At 45.7% G+C, this 24,987-nt stretch overlaps 1 protein-coding gene across 1 annotated transcript; it reads right to left on the reverse strand.

Annotated features, from left to right (window-relative positions):
* Positions 1-10,838: 10,838 nt before the first annotated feature.
* LOC119735299 (THO complex subunit 3-like) lies at positions 10,839-18,644 on the reverse strand. Its single transcript, XM_038209001.1, has 3 exons — positions 18,395-18,644; positions 13,755-13,911; positions 10,839-11,069 (listed from the first exon to the last, which is right to left on the reverse strand). The coding sequence occupies exons 1-3, from the start codon at positions 18,572-18,574 to the stop codon at positions 10,861-10,863; spliced, it is 546 nt and encodes a 181-aa protein (XP_038064929.1). The 5' UTR covers positions 18,575-18,644; the 3' UTR covers positions 10,839-10,860.
* Between the last annotated feature and the right edge of the window lie 6,343 nt (positions 18,645-24,987).

Genomic DNA, 24,987 nt, shown 5'->3' on the forward strand with positions numbered 1-24,987 from the left:
ATTGTTCCCTATGCCGGCAGGCAATTTGCTAAGAGTTTTAAACACAATAGCGCCCTCACGTGTCCTACCCACGACGCCCTGTGACATGCGCACTACGTTAGCGTCCTCTTTTTCTCAAGCGTTACCTGCGTAAGCACTCAAGGAATCGAGTATAGTGGGGAAGGAGGGAGGGGTGCTCTACAGGTAAGTATTCGCTCGCAGACCCCAACCACACTACTTGGGGGGGGGGGGGGGGGGAGTCTACATCACTCTACTTACCTGTAGAGCGAATACTACCTATGCATAGACTCGCACCGAGTAAGGCGGAGGGTATATGCGAATTACCGTATGTCTACAGGGGTGTAGGACATGAGGCGTGTCCGAAGGCAAACACCACCAAACAAAAACCAAACACCCAAGACGCTCTAGGCTTCACCTCGTAGGTGGAACCCAAAAAGCTTGTGTGCAAAAGGTCAGGGGGGTGTCACCATTATGGGGATAAACACATGATAGGTACACCTCATTAGACTTAATGCCCATAGAAATATATATTTATATGCTCACCCGTTAGTGCTTCTGTGAGGCTCGACTGGCCGCCTTCAGCACTTCTCTTCCAGCCTTGCCATCTGCCTGGAGGACATCCTTCAGGTAGCATTCGGAGAACGTGTTAGGGTTCTTCCAGCAGGCTGCCTTGACGATGTCACCTAGGGGGACACCCTTAAAAAAGGCCCACGAGGTGGACACTCCCCTGACCTCATGCGCTCAAATGGGTCCCTCGGTCGCTGGCCAGCCGCCCAGTACGGAACGGATGGCTGTCACGATCCAGCGGGTGATTGTATCGCGGGAAGCCGGCCCATAGGGCGGGGTCGTTGTGATGAACAATTTTCCGTGTCCCGTACGAAGTGACTTCGTTCGGTTGACATACCACTTAAGTGCTCGAACTGGGCACCAAAGCTTGTCGTTTGTCTCGGTCGAAAAAGACTTGATGTCCGGGACAAAGATGTCTGGGGGCGTAAAGGCTTCCAACTTGCAAGAAAACCGGCCGTAGGGATCATGCGGACACCTCCCGGTTCCCACCGGATGTGTCCTGTCTGCACCGATAATGAGTGTAGTTCGCTACGTCGTCGGGACGTAGCGACAGCCAACAGAAAAACTACTTTGATGGAGATTTGTAACAAAGTGAGCAATCCATTGGTTCAAAAGGAGCCTTCGCCAGTGTGGATAGTACACTGAAGAGGTCCCAAGATGGGATTAATGTGCGTACTGGGGGACGAGTATTAAACATCCCCTTTAAAGGTTGGCTAATTGCAGGGTTGCCGGAAACGAAAGAACCGTCCGGAAACCCCTGATGGATCGCGGCAACGGCCGATCGATAAATTTTGACCGTGGCCGTCGTGAGCCCACTGTTAAAAAGGTATAGGAGGAAATCCCCCACTTCCCCTACAGAAGTATTGGGGGGATGAATGGATTGCCGTCTGCACCATTTAAAGAAATGGCGTAGTCGGCTATCGTACACCTTTCTGGTTGAGGCTCTGCGGGACTGGGCTGCAATTGTTGCAGCTCGTCGCGAAAGGCCTGCTGAGCAGAGGGATCGCGTGACAATACCCAGGACGTCAGGTGAAGATCCCCCGGAGCCTGGAGACTGATTCCCGAGCTGGGCTGATAAAGGAGATCGGCCCTCCTCGGTAGAATTACCGGGCGGTGAACCAAGAGTTGGACGAGCCGGGGGAACCACGGCTGGCGGGGCCAGAACGGGGCAATGAGGCCGTCCCACCGCACCGACAGTGCATCGGTCTGCCACGCGTTGGGATCTGGGCCCCTCGTGCAGAAGATCGGTAGCTGATTGTTCATTCGCGACGCGAATATGTCCACATGAGGCCGGTCGATTAGTCAGAAGATCGACTGAGCCACCTATGGGAGCAGCGACCACTCTGTCGGGGCGATCCAGCCTCTGGGGAGAGCGTCGGCTGTGACGTTCTCTTCGCCCGGGATGTGGAATGCCGACAGTGCTATCCCGTGATGTATGCACCAGAGGGTGAGATCCCACGTTAGTGCACACAGATGGCCTGACCGAGTGCCCCCCTGGTGATTGATGTATGCCACCACTGTGGCATTGTCGCATCGTACCAGGACTGCTTGCCCTCTGACGTCCGACTGGAAATGTTTTAGTGCGTTGGCGACTGCCAGCATTTCCAGGACGTTGATGTGGGATGATTGATGTTCGGGGCCCCACACGCCCGCCACCTGTCGCCTCCAGCCGTACCCTGACGCGTCGGTCGTGATAAGTACCGACAGGCGGGGCGGGCGGAAAACGCGGCCCTGCGTTATATGGGCCTCGACTAGCCGCCAACGAAGGTGGGGGACTAGCCAAGACGTAGTGGGCACCAGATGGTCGATCGGGTGCCAACGGGGTTTGTAGAATGAAAGCAGGTGAAGTTGAATTGGTCTCATCCTCAACCTGCAAAAATCCACCAAGTCCACCAAACTGGCCATAAGGCCCAACAGCCTGAGCCAGGCTCGGGCCGGAGCCACTACCGTCGGGAGGAAGTGGGACACGCACTGCCGAAGGTTCAGCAGGCAGTCCTCCGATGGACGGGCTAGTCCCCTGCAAAGATCGAGGGATGCACCTAGAAAGGTGGGAACCTGCGAGGGGACTGGATGGGATTGAGGGGACTGGATGAGAAATCCGAGGTCGGAAGCAAGGTGCCATGTTAGTTGGAGCGCCGCTTCCGTCTCCCCCCGCAAACGACCCACTACTAGCCAAATGTCGAGGTACATGAATATCATGACCCCTCGTCGCCGCAGTGCCGCCCTGATCGTCTTCACGATCCGGGTGAACACCCGCGGAGAAGTGGACAACCCGAACGGGAGCACCACAAATTCGTACAGTATATTTTTGTATTGGAAACGTAGGAATTTGCAGTGCTCCGGCCTGATCGGTAGGTGAAAGTACGCGTCTTTCAGGTCTATACTGGCCGCCCACACTGGCGTTATGATCGATTCGAGAATGGTCCGTAACGTCTCCATGCGGAAACGTTTGGGACGTATGAACTTGTTGAGGGGTTTTAAGTTCAGTATTGGACGCCACACGCCGGCCTCCTTCTTGGGGGCCAAGAAGAAGGTTGACATGAAACCTGCCCGGGTCCCCCCCTTGGGGGACAACACGAACTGCTCTCTTTAGAAGGAGGGCATCGATCTCCCCCTCGAGGGAGCGGCGTTTTGCTGTGTCGGGCGGTACGGGCGTTGTCCGAATAAGCATGTCCGACGGGGGGGTCCTCGTAAACTCGAGCGTGTAACCGCTGCTGATCGTTTCGAGGACCCACCGGTCGGAAGTCACCTGCACCCAGGACCCCACGAACTCCTGAAGGCGGCCTCCCACAGGTCGATCGGTGGGAGGCCGCTCGGAGACGCATAAGTCACTTGCGCCACGCCCCGGTGTACCGGGGAGTGGGCGCACGGAAACCGCGTCCCGACTGGGGACGCTGTTGTCCGGTATGTGGTTGTGAAAAACGTGGGCCGGCCGTCTTATCGGCGCGCCCACGAAATCCACCACGGGCCGCTCTGACCGGGGGGCGGCGCCGGGGAATGACAAAAGAGGGCCGTTTCTTTGTCTTATCCGCGGTTTTCTGCTCGGCCGGTTTCTTGAGATTAATTTTCTCGGTGGCCTTGAGGCGCTTTGCTTCGGCCTCCATGGCCTCCTGGAACTTACCAGAAAATAAGTCCGGGCCTGAGAGCGGAAGGTTGTCGAGACGCTTACGTGCTCCAGGTGAAGGAAGGAAAAGCGCATCTAGCACATTGGCGCGGCGTGACGATGTTGCCAAGGTCGACACTCTAGCGAACTGGTCGAGAGTGGAGCATAGGCCGCGAACAAGGTAATGGAGAGCTGCCACCATCATGTCGGCTGGTATCACCGAGTCTTCTTCATACCCCAGGGCCAGGTACTCGGACAGGAGAAGAAGAAAAGACGTCGCACACATACCCATGCGTGCCGCCGAGTCCATTCTACGGGTGACATCCTCTAGCTTTCCACGGGTCTTGTCCGTAAAGGGAACCTTGGAGGAAGCTGTCCCTCGGTCAGCGGCGAGTTTGTCGATGGCCGAGTCCGGCAAGACTGGAGTTGAAAAAGATTTCTCAAAATCCCCATGGGGAAAATGATAATAAGAGTCTACGTGCTTAGCGTAGGCACTCCATGTCTTTGCGTGCATTATCCCGTCTATATGGTCAACACACACGCGGTCCAGCGGCATCGTGGGAAAAGCCCGGACCGGTTATGCCATCGGTCCCAATCTCTTCTTGAACGACTGACGCTCAGGAGGAGGAGGTTCGGTAACAGCAGGGAGATTCAGAACCCTGATCATATCCCAAGCGGAATTCGGTCTCAGCCACCGATAGGCGTTGCATGGTGGGGGTCAATTCCCTCTCGTCCGACGAGTTGTCAGAGTACGGGGGGCAAGTTGTCACCGGGGAATGGGAACCAGGCCTCGGGGGCGAAGCAGCGCTGTCATGGTGTCCCGGTATCGAGCCCCGCTCGGACTCTAGTGACACCGATGGGTGTAAACTAATACCGGGCGGGGACACCGGTGCACGGCTCTCCGTGCGCGACATTGTCCGCTGGTCTGTATTCACCCCACCACGGCCGTGATGACTTGCGGGTGGGGGCTGTAATTCTGGAGGGGACTCCAGCGCACGGCTAACCGTGTGGGGTATGTCCCTTTGGCCCGGAGTCATCCAGCTGAGACTGTAGTCTCCCTGCCGGCCCGACAATGAGGCCGCGAGGGAGTGAAAAGCCTCCAAAAAATCATTGCGCAAAAATCGGGTCGCCACCCTTGTGGCGTTTCCCACAGTGTGATCGACCGGATGACCCGCTAGAACTCGTCGAAGAACGGCGGGAACGGCGGTTCTTTTTCGCTTTTTTCTTTTTTGAAGATCGACTCCGAGTAGTTTCCGAGGATTGCGGGGACACGGGGATGCCAATGAATGCAATCCGATGTAGAGGCATGGCCCTCAGAGCGCAGCGTTAACACTCCGGGCATTAACGCTCCGGGGGAATCCCAGGGAGTCGGCTCTATGCGATCAATAGCCCGGGTGGCCGACAGCGCCCCCGCGCCGGTAACATAGGCGGGTGCTGCACGGTCGAGCCGGCCATATAACAGCCCATCCCCAGGCATCGTGGTAATCACAGGGCTGGGTGGGCCTGGGTGCACTGAGCCATGGAGGAGTACTTCCTCCGGCTGTGTGTGCCCCGTAGACGGGCCAGGGACGGGCACGGTGCGCCCCGTAGTGGAGCCACCTTTTGCCGCACGTCCCTTTTTGGGTACTGCCCCGGCTTCAGACAATTTCCTTGTCTTGCCGGTGCGTTTCCCCTTCAGCTGGGCGGACCCGTGAATATTGACCGAAGACGGTGGGGTTGTACGGCCCCCCGCTTGGTCAACGGGTCCGTCAGCTCCGACAGCGGCAGTGGCTGAAGGGGCTGACTAGGGGACTGCTGCCGCGGTGACGTACCATCACCGGTGCAGTCCCCCGAGAACTCGGGCTTGTCTGGTGGGATGTACGTCCCTCCATTAGCGACACACCCAGTCCTCCCCAACTTCCTAGATTTACTCATTTCTTACTTCACTTCACTTAGAATAACTCACTATAATAACTCTACAATAAACACTTTCTCTTTATTTCTTATAAATAGCTTTCTCCCAGCAAAGAGGCATAAATAAAACAGTGAAATGCAGGTCGATTGAAATTTCACGATATATCTCGCCTGCTGCTAAGAGAAAAAGAGGACGCTAACGTAGTGCGCATGTCACAGGGCGTCGTGGGTAGGACACGTGAGGGCGCTATTGTGTGTAAAACTCTTAGCAAATTGCCTGCCGGCATAGGGAACAATGCATAGGTAGTATTCGCTCTACAGGTAAGTAGAGTGATGTAGACTCTAAGTGTTTTCTAAGTAAATGCTTCGTTTTTGTCAATGCTAAATTCGACTTTTTATGACTTGTCATTGCATTTCATGGCTGTACAATGTAGGTCACTATAGGGAATAATAAGCATTGTCCGCGTATGAAAATCTTCCTAGAGTTTGTTTGAAGCCCCATAATCCCCCCAGCATATGGGCCTGCATCGCCGAGCACATTAGGTCAAGGGATGATTGTGTTCCACCATGAAGTCGACACAATGCACTTCAGCGTCCATGACGCTGTTAAGTGTTATCTTTAGCCGACGTAAAATACCCGGCAACGGACTTTGTGGACTCAACAGCCGTCTGGTAAGACTTGTGTTTTGCAGTGTTAATATGCTTAGCCACGTCGTTCTTGCCTGCATGCCTGACGCTGAAGTAGCACTTGCAAAGAACACAGAATGCATGGAAACCATCAAGCTTAGATCGCACGATTACAGGCCACTCAGTTGTGTACTCCGAAAGTTTCCTTTTTTTTCAGAGGAGTCTCCATTATTCCAGCTTTCCCGGGCTAAGCTTCGATGGCGAATTGATGCAAGCTCCGTTGTAGTACAATGTATACTGTAGTGCACGCACTTGCACAGCTAGCTACATACAGTACGTCGTACCTGTAAAGCAGTGCGGCAACTTCGTTCCCCATACGTACACTCACTATTCTGTATTGCAATAAAAATCACTGGGTACAATCACGCCCCGCATGCGTAAAACTAGACTTGGTTTTAAGTCTGTGATCGTGGGTTTTTCTCCATAACCATATCATAAATAGCGCCCTCTTTTGGCTTATGGAGCAAATATTGAATGATAGCACAGTGGTACTGTATAAAGTTAACTTTTGCAAAATATTGCGCGAAGCAACCGCGATCTCAGACTTGAAATCAAGTCTAGAGTGAGGCTGGTTTCTGGCAATCGAGTCTAACGCGGATGTGTACATACATTTATACATGTACATGTACATATATGCGAATTCGCCGCCCGTGGCGACTATTTGTCAACCACTGGTCGATTTTGCCTGGTACCCAATATGTATTTCGCGCATAGGTTACCATGGAAAATCGACTAGTGGTTGTCAAATAGTCAGTCGCAGCTCGCGGCTCGCCGCTCGAACCTGGTGGTAAGAAACCTCTAAACGATCGCAATGCTTTTGCTACGCCCAAATCGTATATGTTGGCATCTCTGTAAAACTGATTTCAGCAACTTCGCCACACTCATCAACTGATTATTCATTTTAAACATTTTTCAACCTGCCTTAATTAGAGGGTGCTGTAACATTTTATGATGTCTGGTTAACAACTTAGCCAGAGCATACATCGTTGAAAAGAAGTTCACAGCTTTTGTCACATGACCCATGATGACATCACTTCATTTTTCATCTATAACATCCCAGTCTAGGTGCTAACCTCTTTGAAGCCAATCGGACCTGTAGTTCTAGAGATATACCTGTAGGCCTTCAAAATATGCATAAATGTGATGTCACGTGACTCGTGATGACATCATTATGACGTAAATGTTTGGCACACATCTTCAGATGCTGGTCTAAGTGTGTGCCGTGTATACAGGCAATTGGATTGATTTTAGTGCCCAAGTGCCTTCTACGATGAAAACGTGTTCAAATGCTATGGACAGGAGTCTCAAAAAAAAATCTTAAGGAACAAAAAAGCCGGTATCGGCTGATTGCCGAAACAGCCAACCACTACTGATATATAGTTTGGCTCTTGTGCACCTGCACACAAGACTGCAATTTGCTCTATATGTAGACATCGGAGAAAGTGATCATTTCCGAAGAAAAAAAAAAAAATTCAAAATGACATTCAGGGAATTCTTTGTGAAATTTGATGTCATTGAAGTGCTACAGGTCCGATGGGGTTGAAAGTTGGTACATGTATGTACCGAGACCAGGATGTGTTCTAGATGAAATTGAAGCAACGTCACGATGATGTCATCTTGGGTCACGTGACATCACATTAATTATTAAAAGATTTAATCTTTGAAAATCAAAATAAAATCAACCATGAGAAACCTGAACTTGACGTTTGCAGTGGATAGAATTTATCCATGGTCTTCATTTTTATTATTACATGCAAAATCACATGACCCCTTCGGTTGGCTGGTTCGAATCTGCCAACCGATCCCGTTAGCTCGGTGGTCGAGTGGTAAGACATCTGCACTAGAAAGCAGGAGTTCGTGGGTTCGAGTCCCACCCGAGTGATTTTTTTCCATCTTTCACTTGGGAGGTACATGTAACACACTGAGTATACAGTGTTTAAACGTCGGTGAAGGGCAAAACCTAATTTAAGAACAACACATCCTTCCTGGATGAAACTAAATACTTGAAACTTTACATGTCACATGTCACACAAAAAGATGCCGAAACAGTCCTGTGTTTGTCCACCAACAAATCTAGCTAACATTAAAACAAGTCAGGTGTGTTTACAAACACAAATGCCCCGCAACGGTGACAGTTCCCATGACATAACACCACTCTTTTAACATCAACTTACATGTACCTTGGTCACATGGAACATTCATTGACAGCATTAGTGTCTTCTGTAGGTTTTATATGAATTAATCCCTAATCCCTATAATCTCAGAATAAATACATGATTTCTATTGTTTTAGCCACTGTGAACTTGACCCTTGACCTTTTGGCCCCAAATTCAATAGGCTTCTTAGGATTACCAAGAACAATCCACAAACCAAATTTGAAGTTCATATGTTAAGTATTTCTCAAGTTATCGCGCTGACAAGATTTCTATTGTTTTAGCCACTGTGAACTTGACCCTTGACCTTTTGGCCCCAAATGCAATAGGCTTCTTAGGATTGCCAAGAACAATCCACAAACCAAATTTGAAGTTCACATGTAAAGTATTTCTCAAGTTATCGCGCTGACAAGATTTCTATTGTTTTAGCCACTGTGAACTTGACCTTAGGCCTTTTGGCCCCAAATGCAAAAGGCTTCTTAGGATTGCCAAAAACAATCCACAAACCAAATTTGAAGTTCACATGTAAAGTATTTCTCAAGTTATCGCGCTGACAAGATTTCTATTGTTTTAGCCACTGTGAACTTGACCTTTGGCCTTTTGGCCCCAAATGCAAAAGGCTTCTTAGGATTACCAAGAACAATCCACAAACCAAATTTGAAGTTCATATGTTAATTATTTCTCAAGTTATGGCGCTGACAAGATTTCTATTGTTTTAGCCACTGTGAACTTGACCTTTGGCCTTTTGGCCCCAAATGCAAAAGGCTTCTTAGGATTACCAAGAACAATCCACAAACCAAATTTGAAGTTCATATGTTAAGTATTTCTCCAGTTATCGCGCTGACAAGATTTCTATTGTTTTAGCCACTGTGAACTTGACCTTTGGCCTTTTGGCCCCAAATGCAAAAGGCTTCTAAGGATTACCAAGAACAATCCACAAACCAAATTTGAAGTTCATATGTTAAGTATTTCTCAAGTTATCGCGCTGACAAGATTTGTCCGGACACACACACACACCCACCCACCCACACACCCACCCACACACCCACCCACGGAAGGACAAGGCGGAAACAGTATGCCCCTTCGGCTTCGCCGCGGGGCATAAAAAATGGTACATTTGTTTTAGACACCAAGAATGAGGCCATGTTCTCATGCAATGGGCACCAGCAAAGTGTCATCCTCCATATTAAGATCATCAATATCAAGCAAGTTTGGGGAGAATTTATTACCTCATTGACGAATAGCTCAGCATCAACAGTAATGCCAGATCTTGATCTACTTAATTTTGGGGCAATCAGGAATCTTTGGTAACATGATTTTGCAGAAGAAATGACATTGTTGGCCTGGGCCCATATTCATGAAACCTTACTAAATTAGCAGCCAACTAGGCCTTAGTAGGATACTAAAATGCCTAGTGGTCTACTGTGTAGTTGACAACTAAATTGTTGTTCATGAAACCTTAGAAGAACCTTGCTAAATTACTAGTTACATACTAGGACTGTTAAGTTGCATATGGGAGTAACTGGAATTGGGTGCTTGTGGGTGGAGTGGGCATGTGTGGAATGTGATGACAACAGATACAATAGTGTGACAAGTGTATTAGGCTTATCCATGTCCAGCCCTTGCGTGGATTAGCCAAAAAAAGAAGGAATAAAGTGACCAAGGCCTATATGTGGTAGAGTGTACTGCAAGTAAGTAAATCAACATCAAATTATCTAGCAATTGCATATAAAGCAAAAGGGCAAGGAAGGCAAATTATTCTCAAGAAGAGAACCCTTTATGACAGGCAAGTATGAGGAATTAAAGATATTGAAAAAAGATATTATTGATGCTAAGCATAAGGATGCAAACACCAACAAGAAAAAGAAAGATGCATGGGCAGCTATTCTCAGCCAGCACCTTGCAAGATTTCCACAGGTTGAAAGATCATTGGATGATTTCAAATTAGATTATCCACATTAAACTCCGAGTCAAGAGAATGCCTGTCAAGTATGAGCAAGTCCAAGAAGGCAACCGGAGGGGGAGAGCCACAAACAATGATATAGTTGCTAACTAGTGACTTAGAGTTGCCCTGAATCTACACTAATTTTAGTAAGAAACTTAGAATGTAACTAGCGTTAGCAATGATTCATGACTACCAAATATTTTCCAACTAGGCTTAGTAAGCAACTACATGCCTAATTAGTAACCAACTAGGCTTAGTAAGGTTTCATGAATATGGCCCCTGGACTGCAACATTTGTATGATCTGTTTTGTTTTACACTCTAGGAATTAAGTTCATGGCCAGTGACAATAGATTTACAATGTCTGGTATGTACATGTACGGTATTATGAAAGCTGCTGTGTGTTTAGCTGTGTGTGTGTTACTAAAGCTTGCTGACTGTACTCCAAAATAATCTTAAATCAGAATGATTACCTATAACAAAAGAGGAAGAATAGTAAATGTAACATGCAGGCTTACCTTAATACATTAATACATCCATGTCCATTTGTCAGGAAAAACAGGTCATTCTCATTGTTCCATGAAATTTCATTGACTTCAAACTTGAACTGTTCTTCTGTCTTGACACGATGTGACCTGGCATCCACAAAGGTCACAAGATCTTCTTTGTTTCCAACAGCAATTGTTTGCCCATCCGGACTCCAGCAAATATTTATGTTTTCACCTACATTTTTTTTTTTCAGAATTGAAAATAAATATTTAATGAATATTACAAGGTGAACATAAATACTAAATAATAATAAAAACACTCATGTTTAGTGATACATAAAATCCAGGATCCACAAGATTGATGTTTGTGTGGTCCCTGTTACACGTGACCTGTCTAATTTCCCATACTTTGCTTCAGGTGATCACTCTTGGAGATCATGGAGATAGAAGGCATTAACCCTAACTCTGAATTCTCAAACTCTAATCAGGGGTGAGATCGGGGCAAATGAAAAATCCACAGAAATTAAGTGGATGGTTTGGGGGTCACTGAGGACCCAAGGGCAAAGAAGTGTAGACGGTACATGTATATGTTCCACATGAACGTTTAAAATACGTAAGTTATGGTAAAACCTAAGGAATTCGGGATTTCCAAAGGACTCTAAGATAAAAATCCTGAAATGTCCTGACAACAAATCCTGAAATCAGGAAAAGTCCTGACAACAAATCCTGAAATCAAGAGGTCCTCACAAAAATTCCTGATATCAGGGAAAAATCCTGAAATCAGGGTAAATCCTGACAAAACACTCCTGAAATCAGGAAATGTCCTGACAAAAATCCTGAAATCAGGGAAAAATCCATGACAAAAATCCTTACATCAATGAAAGATGGGAAAATCCTGATAAAAAATCCTGAAATCAGGGAAAGTCCTTACAAAAAAATCCTGAAATCAGGGAAAAATCCTGACAAAAATTCTGAAACCAGGGAAAAATCCTGACAACAAATCCTGAAATCAGAAAAAGTCCTGACAACAAATCCTGAAATCAGGGGACAAATCCTGAAATCAGGGGACAAATCCTGACAAAAAAATCCTGAAATCAGGAAAAATCCTGACAAATCTCACACCTGAATAATTTATCATACACCCTGGAGGTTACACGTAGGTTAAAAAATGTGTTCTGAATACATGTAAATCTTTGTAAAATAAACCGAAACAGGAAACAAAGTTGGACCCCAAATTTATGGAATGACCCATCTCTACTTGAAATTTAAATGTATCTAGATATTGGCTAGAGATGTACATTGGAACCAGTTACCCAAGTACCCGACCATTGATGTCAGGAATCGGTTCCAGATATGGGATATTTTTTATGTTTGTCAACCTACTCGTGAACGTTTTGTCATTAGTTGACCATTTTAGTTTTCATTATCAATATTATTTTATTAACCCTAACCGCACCTAACGCTACAAAATACTACTAGTAGTAAACTGTAGTATGCAGTACTTTAGCATATAAGTGAGCACAGCACTCATAGGATTTTCTAGTATTTGGGTACCTGCATACATGTACATAATTTTTGTAGTACTTTGTAGTATGTGGTACTGTACTCCAAATGAACTCTTAGGGGGTTATGGTTAAGTGTGAGTGAAAAATGGGGAAAGAATGTTGCAACCTAATGCCACTTTTTTTTATCGTATGATACATGTATGTATTATCTCAATGAAGGTCAGTCATTGCAAAAATATTGAAACAACATGAATCTGGGACTGAAAAACATTTTTAATTTTGTCAGAAAATACAATGTACTTTGAAAATGCACTAACTATCCACAGACTTAGTAATGTTACACAACCAAAAAAGTGGCATCTGGATACTACATTCTTTCCAAAAAATGGCCACAAAAAGTGATAAAAATAAAATTCTTCAAAATTTAATGGAGAAGTTAGGGGTAGGTGGTGAACGGCACAATGTACAACGTACCCTGGCCATGACGGGATTGACAGGGATGGTGATGATAAGAAATATACACCGGGAATTGCTTCCTATGCCACAGGCTGATGGTGTGCCGGGCCGGTAGGCATGCCAGGTCGGCGAAGCTGGCCCAAAAAGGCGAATTACGACCAAATTTTCCCGGCGCATCATTTGAGAGAGCAACACACCGCATGCTGTCTGCCTTGAGTGCTCAAATCTTATTTTGTCAGGAACACGTCCTTTTTCACTACCAAACTTATCAACTTCTTCGAGAAAGAAGTCACCGCAAAAATCTGAAGCGTAACGATTGCGTATCATCTAACTCTTCAAGCCTATTGGGAATTTTTTTCAAAGCGTATCGGCCCAATATCATATTGTATGCCTGGCTAGAACCCTGTGGTGCCTGTTACTATTAGCGCTATTGTTTGAATGTCTGGCTGTGGATCTGGTATGCAAATTGTCCATCTAAGAATATTTGTTTCTCAACTGCCAATCACAACATAGATCAAATGTTGCTGATTTGGTAACGGCACATGCGAGACGCAACCCACGCATGTTTTTAAAAAATCAATGGCCAATCAGATCCCTTTCGATTTATCATTATCATTTTCATAGCCGCAGAACCTGAAGTTGCTACTGTGACTTCCACATGGGACAGTGGGTGTGCATGTACAGTAGAGTGTACGGGTTACGCCTCTATTTTCCGACACCCCTATGTTCTGACACCCCCATGTTCCGACTGCACATATTCCTATTCCCAACCCTAACCCTAATCGGGAGTACACAATCTTATGTGCTGGTTGTCGGAATATAGGGGTGTTGGAACATAGAGCAGTCACCGAGACGTACAGTATGCACTGCAGGCTTTGTACGACGGATCAGGGTTTCACCGTGGTAATGGACATGAAGCTGACACAGCGAATACACGTACATACAGCTTTTGTAATTACCTTTTGTGTTGACTGTTGCTACTGTCTTGTTGGCTCTTGCATCCCATATTCTGATAGTCTTATCACCAGATGCTGTAACAAAAAGCTCTGGATGAAATGGATGCCAACACAGTTGATCTACGCTGTCTGTGTGACCACGATATGTAGCTTCTCTTGACTGTGGGAAAATAGAAATCTGTAATCACTTACAAATAAACTACTGATAAATAATAACAACAATTCATAAAGGGCGAGTCAAAACAAATGGAAACCCAAATAGCGCCTCCTATTTTTTAAAAGAAGTTCTGCATGTCGGCAATTTTAGCTTTTTAAAAGGCAGTGTAATGTCAGTAACAGAGCCAATTAAACCATGATATCTAACTAATGATTTAAAGAAATGATCAGAAACTCCTAGTATGTGATCTGCTTGACCATTACTAGCTAAGGCCAAAAAAAAAACTTCTGCTTCCGATTACATGCCTTTCAAAAATAGGGTCGGTCGGAAAAAAAAATTTTGCCAAATTTTTTTATGCTAATTGAATGGGGTATATATGCACAGTTTTAGCCTGAACTATTTCCATTGCACTATGAAAGCTATACAAAAAAAATTCCACAAAAAGTGAATAAAAGCTACCTTAATTATTGTCAAAATATTTACGTTCGATAATTCTTACAAAATAATGGAAAATTCAGGTCGTGCAAACCATAATGCACAACGCTATTCAAGACGGGAAACAAGCCAGAATTCCGTAATGCGTGAATGCATTGTGTGGCCAGCGGGCAACAGACCTCGTTTTTACGGTGGACAATTTTTGGGGAACAAGCTGCATTGTATCACTCCAAATACGAGTAGTGCCATCTCAAAATGAACTCTTGAACACAAAAATTGCAAACACAGACAAAAGAGATCCATTTGTGTTTTCTTGACATTTTTACGATGTCGAATCTGACTGACCAGTTGACAGTGCGCATGGCCATGCACAGACTGGTTACCGCATTTTCATCGTGCCTTCTCAATTGGCCCCTGCGCGGCATGGCAGGAACCAGTCATCGCTGCATTGAGCTAGCATTACTCACATGTTTATCGTCACCGCGACATCGAATTGCACAGTAGTTATCGCGAAGTTCAATTTTGGTGCGTTGTCGTGGAAAGCATTCTCGTTGTCTTGCTTTCCGCGACAACGCACCAGACGAAAACTGAACCCACTTGCGGCGTCTGAAAGCGGTGTGGTACCCACACACACCGCGCGTCCAGATTTTTTTCGATGTCATCACGTGATGCATGCATTTACATAATTGACAAAACAAAATGGACGACAGCCATTGGAACCGGCCTTTTTTTTTCGTACAAGCCACCGAAATCGTCAAGATTTTTCACATTTGTTTTTTTGTGGTCTGTTTCAAGTTGATCATTAGCTTTGTGAATGACTGCTGAATGTATGAGGTATGTAAATGAAATCTGGGGTGGGATATTAGAGGAGAAAATGGACAATTTTTGAGAGAGGCCATTATTTTAGGGGCGATCGTGAAGTGTGGGGCCTCTGTATTGTTTTGATCAATTCGAGTCAAAAATATTTTGCTTGCTCAAAAGTCACCTTTACAATCAAAAGCAGGCTTTTCTCAATCCTAAATGACACCCGTTTTGCAATTCTGAACAGATTCTTGGGGTAGAAATCACGATTTTCCTGCGCGGTTTGTGCCTTGCGATTTAGTGAGCCGTGCGTGCTCACGTTACATCGCGCGATGATCGTCATCGGGTCGCGTGTTGTCGCCGCGCTGTCATCGTCATTTTACCCCCAAATTTCCCTCAAAAATCAAATCCTGCCCTCTATCTATGACATACATGTACCTGTTTATTGAGAATGTCACCAACTACTTTGGTAGGTCCAATAATTTTAAAGTGGATTTTGTTCCCTTATAGAAACCAGTCCCTACACTACACGATCGCCATTTTAGGGTCTCTTGCTACCACACTCTAACGAATAGGTTATGTCTCCACCGCTACATGTGAATGAATATGAGTATTTCTGAAATCAAAAGGCTTCCTCCGTCTGCCTTCTGAGAGCCGTACAATTCGGGGGTCAGCACTCTACGGCTTTTGGAAATGCCCTTTGATAGACGAAATACCTTTGTCTGAAATTCCACTTTTTGAAACACAAATCCACCCAAAAATTGAGCTTGTTGATCCATAACTCTGAAATATTTTCACGCATTTGACATTTGGATCATGGGACAATTTTTTGGGTGGAAAATCTGAGTTTTTACTCACCAGCCTCGCGTCTCCGATCTGACGAATGCAAGGTTATGTTCATGTGTGTGTTTACGTCCGTTGCGCGTGTGCTGATCTGCGCGTGACCTCAGCAGGTTAACTCTACATTCGGCTCGACCATTTGGGATGGAGGGGAGATTGTATGCTTTGCATCGCGAAACAGTATACAAATATTGAGTGGCTCAGCGTGGAATGGGAGGAATATTATCGCAAGGTAAAAATCTGGAGTTTTCCATTTCACGAGGCGAAGCCGAGTGATTTGGAAAAGTCCAGATTTTATCGAGCGATAATATTCCTCCCATTTCACAATTAAAAGCCACTCAATATTTGTTTTATATAACTGACATATATCCTTGTCATTTGATATATTTGAACTTTTTTTCAATACAAAACTGGAGGAAAATGTATTTCTCTCTTCCAAAACCACCCCTTCACGAAAACGTTTGAACCCAACGCTGTAGCGCTGGCTCTTTGGAACAATACACACTACTCGCAACGCTGAACGCGCACACCAGCATGCATTTGCACACAAATACCGCGTCATGATCCTAACTGTTGAATAGTATTTCCCATTCCCTATGGGCGGATAGTACTTTTTGAGCCGCGGCATGAATGGGAGCAATAACGAATGCCACGTGATGTGAGTTCCACCAATCAAATGACAAGAATCTATATGTCGTTTATATAATACATCATGATGCGCGGGCGGCGTCAGACGGGCCAATCACGAGACCACGTGATAAATGCTGCGGATAATTTGGTATCGCACTGACGCTCCGGGCACTCCTCATGTCCAGATCGTAAGTGCGATTCCAAATTATCTGCAGAATTTAACACGTCATGCACGTGGCCTCGTGATTGGCCCGTCTGACCACGCCCGCGCATCATGATGTACTGTTTCGCGATGCAAAGCATACAATCTCCCCTCCATCCCAAATGGTCGAGCCGAATGTAGAGTTGACCTGCTGAGGTCACGCGAAGATCAGCACACGCGCAAAGTACGTAAACACACAAATGAACATAGCTGGAGTTACCCAGCCCTGAGTTTTATCATTGGGTTGTCTATTAGGGCTGGAGCGCATTTTTCTCGTAACTTGTAGTATTTGCAAAAAAAATTTGGAAAATGTTCAATTTTGTCCCCGTTACACACTAATTGCAACTGCAACTCACCCCAAACTTGCCTGGAATAACCATTACACAGGTCCTTGAAGTAAAAAACGATCCACGATGAAGATTCAGCCTACAATTGCAGTGAAAACAGGAGGAATAACCGCTAACCTGACAACCTTTCAGGCATGGCCAGGACTGCTATTGGTTTGTGCACCAAAAAAATTGTGTACAATGAATGGCGGTCGATTAACAGGCACAGAGAGCGATCGCTGTCAACTACTCGGTTTTGCCGGCTGCGCTGGCGTTGGCGCGTGACGTCACGCGGAAGCGTAACACCCGACGACTGTTTCATGCACTAGTATAAGGTTTACCACTCGCATCACAGCTTTGGTACTGGAACCGCAACCAATAGTGCATGAAACAGTCATCGGTGTTACGCTTCCGCGTGACGTCACGCGCCAACGCCAGCGCAGCCGGCAAAACGAGTAGTTGACAGCGATCGCTCTCTGTGCCTGTTAATCGACCGCCCATTGTACACAATTTTTTTGGTGCACAAACCAATAGCAGTCCTGGCCATGCCTGAAAGGTTGTCAGGTTAGCGTTATTCCTCCTGTTTTCACTGCAATTGTAGGCTGAATCTTCATCGTGGATCGTTTTTTACTTCAAGGACCTGTGTAATGGTTATTCCAGGCAAGTTTGGGGTGAGTTGCAGTTGCAATTAGTGTGTAACGGGGACAAAATTGAACATTTTCCAAATTTTTTTTGCAAATACTACAAGTTACGAGAAAAATGCGCTCCAGCCCTAATAGACAACCCAATGATAAAACTCAGGGCTGGGTAACTCCAGCTAAAATGAACATAACCTTACATTCGTCAGATCGGAGACGCGAGGCTGGTGGGTAAAAACTCAGATTTTCCACCCTTGGTGGATTTGTGTTTCAAAAAGTGGAATTTAAGACAAAGGTATTTCGTCTATCAAAGGGCATTTCCAAAAGCCATAGAGTCAGTGAGAGTGCTGACCCCCGAATTCTAAGACTAAGGCCCTCACTCTCAGAAGGCAGACGGAGGAAGCCTTCTAATTTCAGAAGTAGAATATGAGCATGTCAGCTGGAGTTACTCAAGCTAGTTTTGTACATGTTCCAAGTGTGGTCTTTATTTACAGAGGTAGTCGCATTAAATTGGCCACATTTATGGGGCTAGGGAACGCTCCGCCGATTTGTGCCCAATTTCCGGACGCCACCGTTTTTGAATAGGGCTGTCGTCGCAGTATCGGAAAACCAACCATTCGGTCTCTCTCCAAAAGGAACACGCTAACTGTTTTGTCGAAAGATCCTGACGCAAGAAGACGACCATCACAGCTCCACCCAACGGAATGTACTTTGGCGGTATGGTTTCCATTCAATTCTTTTGTCCGGTTGTGGTGCTGAAAATATTTTTGAATTTCGTCGAAGTACGAAGCCATTTTTTTTCCCCTTAGTATTTTTAGCAAAGATCCTATATAGCGCCGCTTGCGGCGCTTTGATTTTTAGTAAGTTAGAGCATGGCCTGGGTGACCGTAAGGTCATGACTAAATTCTGCTAAATGCACTTCAAAAATCTTCCAGATGGATCAAAAATTGTCACATGGATCAAAAATCTGCCAAATTTACTCGAAATACACTATAAACACTTTAAATCACAAGCAGATGTTGTAATATTGCCTTAATGAATATTCAAATTACATTAGAAACAATCTATAGCCACATCAAGATAATAGGAAATTACGTAAATTTCAGGCAAAACGTGGTTGTGTCGATCACGACGAAATCTAGCCCGACCGCGTCTGGCCGTACAATACTATCGCAAGCTCTGTAGTACCATGGAGGAAGGAATTAATTCCTTCCTCCATGGTAGTGCAGAGCTTGCGATAGTAGTACGGCCAGACGCAGTCGGGCTAGACGAAATCCAGTTCCTGATGAACCTCAGCACCTAGATCAGGCAACCTGTCCTATTTTGCAAGGTTTTGTTTGAAAAGATTGAATGTTTTGTAAACAAATGTACCATTTTTGGGGGCAAATTTGCTGTTTTTCTGTCAAAATAACCTTCTTGCAGAATTTTGCCAGAAATTAGCTAGATTGGGTCCAACTGATTTCTGTCGAACTCGTTTTTTAACAAAAATCTGTCAAAGTTAGCCGAAAATCGGCTAGAACGGTCACTAGGAGCATGGCTCGCGCGCAGGTTGGTACAACCTCGTCCCCAGTGCTTACTTTATTTCCAACCTCGTTTCCAATAGTAAACCCTGGATAGGAAACTTTCTTCCTGTATCCTGATTCGATACCTCAATTGGCTAGAAATGGATTTATCGTGTACTTGGTGTTGTTATTCAAAACGTGCAGGTAATGTTAGCCTTGGTCAAGGCGCAAGTTGTTATTCATCCGGCCGTAACGCGGTAAACGATATCTTCGCTAGCGCTATGCATGCAGTCACTGTCATGTCTATGCATGCTGTGCATTAAAAATACAGCGCGAACAGCGACCTCACGCGGCCACTATTTTTATGCAAATCAGTTGGACCCAATCCAACCTCGTCCCCAGTGCTTACTTTATTTCCAACGTTGTTTCCAATAGTAAACCCTGGATAGGAAACATCCCTCCTGCATCCTGATTCGATACCGCAATTGGCAAGAAATGGATTTATATCGTGTACTTGGTGTTATTATTCACAACGTGCAGTACGTGTTTTCGCGATCATTCGTCTACGCCTTTTCAAAAATATTCATTTCCTTTCCAGTTTGTTAATATTAATATGAAATGTGATACTGCATGTTGTCTCGTTAAGATCGTAACAGTTTAATTAAAATTAAATCATGTTTTCGTAACTCACGCCATGCTCGCTGCAACGAATTGACTCTGTTTTTACCCCAGACACCGCATACAAAAACAAACGCAAGTGTAACGCACAGGCAGGCACCAGACTACTCCTAATTTGCATACGTGTTCAAAAATCTTGCACATGCAAATGATCCAATACCAGGGTGAGAGAGCAGGTAGTGATGGGCGCGTACTGTTCGACACCCTGGGTACGAGGTTGGACCCAATCTAGCTAGATTGGGTCCAACTGATTTGCATAGAAATGGTGGCCGTGTGAGGTCGCTGTTCGCGCTGTACTTAGCACCGCATGCATAACGCTAGCGAGGATATCGTTTACCGCGCTACGGCCGGGATTAATAACAACTAGCTTTAGTATACATGTAGGTAGGTAAGGGGGGGGGGGGGAAGAACTTAGAAAGGACACTTTCTAAGGACACTATCCTTGTTGGGTATGTGAGCTGTGAAACACGATGACGTCATTAAATGGGGGGGGGCTATTTGGGAAGGGCGCCGCTTACGGCAGGTAGGTAAACGTGGAAGAAAAAAAAACTTTAAAAAGACGAGTACATCAAGAAATGAATTAAGAAAATAAAAGAATAAATGAAAGACCGAATAAAATAAATCAGATGATAAATTTAGAATATTGAGGGGATGGGATGAGGTAATCCAACCAGTTCAACTACTTCTCTAAAATTGTTCATATGGAAACAAGATTCAAATGTGATTGGTTTTAAGTACTCGGCCGGTTTCACTCAGATTTTTAAGCATCCGTTTTTAGTTGAAAGTATGTTTTAAAATGTAAAAAAAAAACCCACTTTTTTTCACCACAATGAAGAATCTATCTCCAAATAAAGTAGCTCTTATTTTTTAAATGAGCAGGTCGTATTGGGCTTAAGTAAAAGTTGAACGATTTGAGTTAGATAAACGGAGCATCTGATAAAAATGAACAAAGTCAAACTTTCCTGATCGGAAGACGTGACTACATGTGCACGTCAAACATCAAGCAGCTGATTTTGAGAAGAATTTTCTTTTTATTGACTAGCCAAAACTTTGGTTTGGCTGATAATACTTGGTCTAATTTTGAACAATGTGTTAAATGTCACCTTGAAAACAATACAATGAGAACCCATTTCCCTGAAAAGAAGGGTCATGTGTGGGATTCCTTTGACGTTTTTTTTTTTAAGTTGTAGTTTGTTCATTGTGATAGTTAATTCAATAATATTCATCACCATAAATTCATCTCCATTTCATCCCACAATCACCATTATAATACCCATCTCCTTGATGAAAATGATATGTTTCAATGATCATTCTCCTTCAATGTAAGATGTCATGAATAATGCTAAGTAAACTACTATTTGATCAATGTGTTGTTTCGCAAAAGCGTGTTACAAGAATATGTTCCCCGATGTTCCCCGAAATCCTTACCCTATAGCCCTAAACCTATCCTAAGGATTTTGGGGAACATCGGTATTGACTGGTCGCGAAGCGGTCGCGCAGATCAGGATGTCTAAGCTTTTCCGTGTTGAGGGACGGCCTGACGAGTTTGGGCATCTTCTGATGGTTGGGGGCGATGTGCAGCGTGAGGATCGACCTAACCAGGCGGTGGTCGGTCGGTCCAGCACTCGGCTCCTCGCATGGCCCTTTTGGTTCTGAAGTCTCGTGCGTTCCACTTGCGGCAGATGGCATAGTCAATCAGGTACCACCCCAACAAAGTGAACAAACATTAGGTCCAGTATTGGCCCAGTACCGACCAGTATCGGACCTATACCGGCAGTAATTGGACCACTTTTTGGCCAGTTACCTAATGTTTGTTGGGACTGTTATGACCTCGGATGCATCCAAGTTGCTTTGTTCTTGTCTGCTTGCCCGAAGAGGGTGTTTGTGATGGTCAGGTCGTTCTTTGCACAGAGGCTCAGGAGCAGCATGCCGTTGGAGTTCGTTTTCCCCCGCGGCCATGTGGGCCCAGCACGCCTTTCCAATTTCTGTAGTCAGTGCCGACTCTGGCATTCAAGTCGCCCAGCAGGATGAGTTTGTCTCCAGAGGGGGTGGCCTTCACAAGGTGATCGATATCCTCGTAGAAGGTTTCCTTCACTTCTTCGCTGCTGGTTAGTGTGGGGGCGTAGGCGCTGCACTGTGACATGAGGGGTTGAGAGAGGGTTTGAGAGGAAACGGAATTTCATCAGCCGCTTGTTGATGGAGGTTGGGAGATCTGGTAGCTGGCTAAGAAGTGTCGTCTTGATGGCTAGTACAGTCCCACCCCATGGATTCTGTTCTCGTCTTGGGCCTTGCCTCTCCAGAAAAAAAATGTAGCCGCCCTTGGGTTCAGCAACAGATCCTTCCTCTGCAAGCCTAGTTTCACTGAGCGCTTCGACGTTTATGCTGTACCGTGCCAGTTCTCTTGCTATAAGGGCTGTTCTCCTCTCAGGTCTTGTGGTTTCCGTTAATAACTGAGTGTTCTGACTATCCATGCTCCAAATATCATCTTTTTCTTTTTCTTTTGTTTTCAACCGCTGGATTGGTAAAACTGCCAACCGCGGCTGCTGGCCAGTTTGAGTTGGGACAAGCAATGTTTGAGACACCTTTTCTAGTGTCCTCCCTCCTGTGAGGGTGAGCAGTGCTACCCTAAAAAGGTCTGCTCAGTCGCCTGGGAGAACGCCGAGCTCCTCTCTTGTCCCAGAGGGAGAGAGAGAGAGAGAGAGAGAGGGGGGGGGGGGGGAGGGGGGGGGGGAGAGCGACTATTGTCGACAGGCCGCCTGTGTGCAGGGTTGGAACTTACAACTCCCAGTGGTCACCCACCTGTTGCATTCGTAGTTTAGTAGTTTACCTGAAGTTCGGCTTGTCCGATGACTTTTATGAGGTTGCCACCAACTCGTCTTCGCTTTCTTCTGATGATGAAGAATGGTCACTGCAGAGGATATTTCTGAACTGCTATCCGCGAAACTTTCGTCGAGAATTTCTTTAGCGTCGGCCATGTCTGCATGGTTTTCTTTGTCAACTGTTCTCAACCATAGTGACCGTTTTAGCCGATTTTCGGCTAACTTTGACAAATGTTTTTGTTAAAAAAAAAACGAGTTTGACAGAAAACTTGACTGCCCCTCGGAGGGCCTTGGCCCGCGCATACCTGGAGGTCTATGTCTCAACTTGTTGAAATGTGCCCTGTACAAAGTCCCCAAACATTATACATGGATGGATAGCTTGTTATTTTGGCAACAATTTCCAGCAAGTTTGAAGTCTGTAGACCCAAATCTCGTGGAGAAAATGCGATACACGCTCCAACTTTGTGCCGAGTTTCTCTCTGTGTGTATTATTTTTCACTTGACTGCCCCTCGGAGGGCCTTGGCCCGCGCATACCTGGAGGTCTATGTCTCAACTTGTTGACATGTGCCCTGTACAAAGTCCCCAAACATTATACATGTATGGATAGCTTGTTATTTTGGCAACAACCTCCAGCAAGTTTGAAGTCTGTAGACCCCAATCTCGTGGAGAAAATGCGATACACGCTCCAACTTTGTGCCGAGTTTCTCTCTGTGTGTATTATTTTTCACTTGACTGCCCCTCGGAGGGCCTTGGCCCGCGCATACCTGGAGGTCTATGTCTCAACTTGTTGACATGTGCCCTGTACAAAGTCCCCAAACATTATACATGGATGGATAGCTTGTTATTTTGGCAACAACCTCCAGCAAGTTTGAAGTCTGTAAACCCAAATCTCGTGGAGAAAATGCGATACACGCTCCAACTTTGTGCCGAGTTTCTCTCTGTGTGTATTATTTTTCACTTGACTGCCCCTCGGAGGGCCTTGGCCCGCGCATACCTGGAGGTCTATGTCTCAACTTGTTGACATGTGCCCTGTACAAAGTCCCCAAACATTATACATGGATGGATAGCTTGTTATTTTGGCAACAACCTCCAGCAAGTTTGAAGTCTGTAGACCCCAATCTCGTGGAGAAAATGCGATACACGTTCCAACTTTGTGCCGAGTTTCTCTCTGTGTGTATTATTTTTCACTTGACTGTCCCTCGGAGGGCCTTGGCCCGCGCATACCTGGAGGTCTATGTCTCAACTTGTTGACATGTGCCCTGTTCAAAGTCCCCAAACATTATACATGGATGGATAGCTTGTTATTTTTGGCAACAATTTCCAGCAAGTTTGAAGTCTGTAGACCCAAATCTCGTGGAGAAAATGCGATACACGCTCCAACTTTGTGCCGAGTTTCTCTCTGTGTGTATTATTTTTCACTTGACTGCCCCTCGGAGGGCCTTGGCCCGCGCATACCTGGAGGTCTATGTCTCAACTTGTTGACATGTGCCCTGTACAAAGTCCCCAAACATTATACATGGATGGATAGCTTGTTATTTTGGCAACATTTCCAGCAAGTTTGAAGTCTGTAGACCCAAATCTCGTGGAGAAAATGCGATACACGCTCCAACTTTGTGCCGAGTTTCTCTCTGTGTGTATTATTTTTCACTTGACTGCCCCTCGGAGGGCCTTGGCCCGCGCATACCTGGAGGTCTATGTCTCAACTTGTTGACATGTGCCCTGTACAAAGTCCCCAAACATTATACATGGATGGATAGCTTGTTATTTTGGCAACAACCTCCAGCAAGTTTGAAGTCTGTAGACCCAAATCTCGTGGAGAAAATGCGATACACGCTCCAACTTTGTGCCGAGTTTCTCTCTGTGTGTATTATTTTTCACTTGACTGCCCCTCGGAGGGCCTTGGCCCGCGCATACCTGGAGGTCTATGTCTCAACTTGTTGACATGTGCCCTGTACAAAGTCCCCAAACATTATACATGGATGGATAGCTTGTTATTTTGGCAACAACCTCCAGCAAGTTTGAAGTCTGTAGACCCAAATCTCGTGGAGAAAATGCGATACACGCTCCAACTTTGTGCCGAGTTTCTCTCTGTGTGTATTATTTTTCACTTGACTGCCCCTCGGAGGGCCTTGGCCCGCGCATACCTGGAGGTCTATGTCTCAACTTGTTGACATGTGCCCTGTACAAAGTCCCCAAACATTATACAT

This window comes from Patiria miniata, unplaced genomic scaffold (genome assembly GCF_015706575.1).
Source record: "Patiria miniata isolate m_02_andy unplaced genomic scaffold, ASM1570657v1 HiC_scaffold_10, whole genome shotgun sequence".
NCBI lineage: Eukaryota > Metazoa > Echinodermata > Asteroidea > Valvatida > Asterinidae > Patiria > Patiria miniata.

What these genes read in the sequence shown, in the direction of transcription:
- LOC119735299 (XM_038209001.1), bottom strand. Translation starts at nt 18,574, where the DNA reads ATGGCTTCGTACTTCGACGAAATTCAAAAATATTTTCAGCACCACAAC. An exon ending in TTTTGGAGAGAGACCGAATG is followed by an intron (nt 13,912 to 18,394) that starts GTTGGTTTTCCG and finishes ATTTTCCCACAG; the next exon opens with TCAAGAGAAGCTACATATCG. An exon ending in AGCAACAGTCAACACAAAAG is followed by an intron (nt 11,070 to 13,754) that starts GTAATTACAAAA and finishes AAAAAAATGTAG; the next exon opens with GTGAAAACATAAATATTTGC.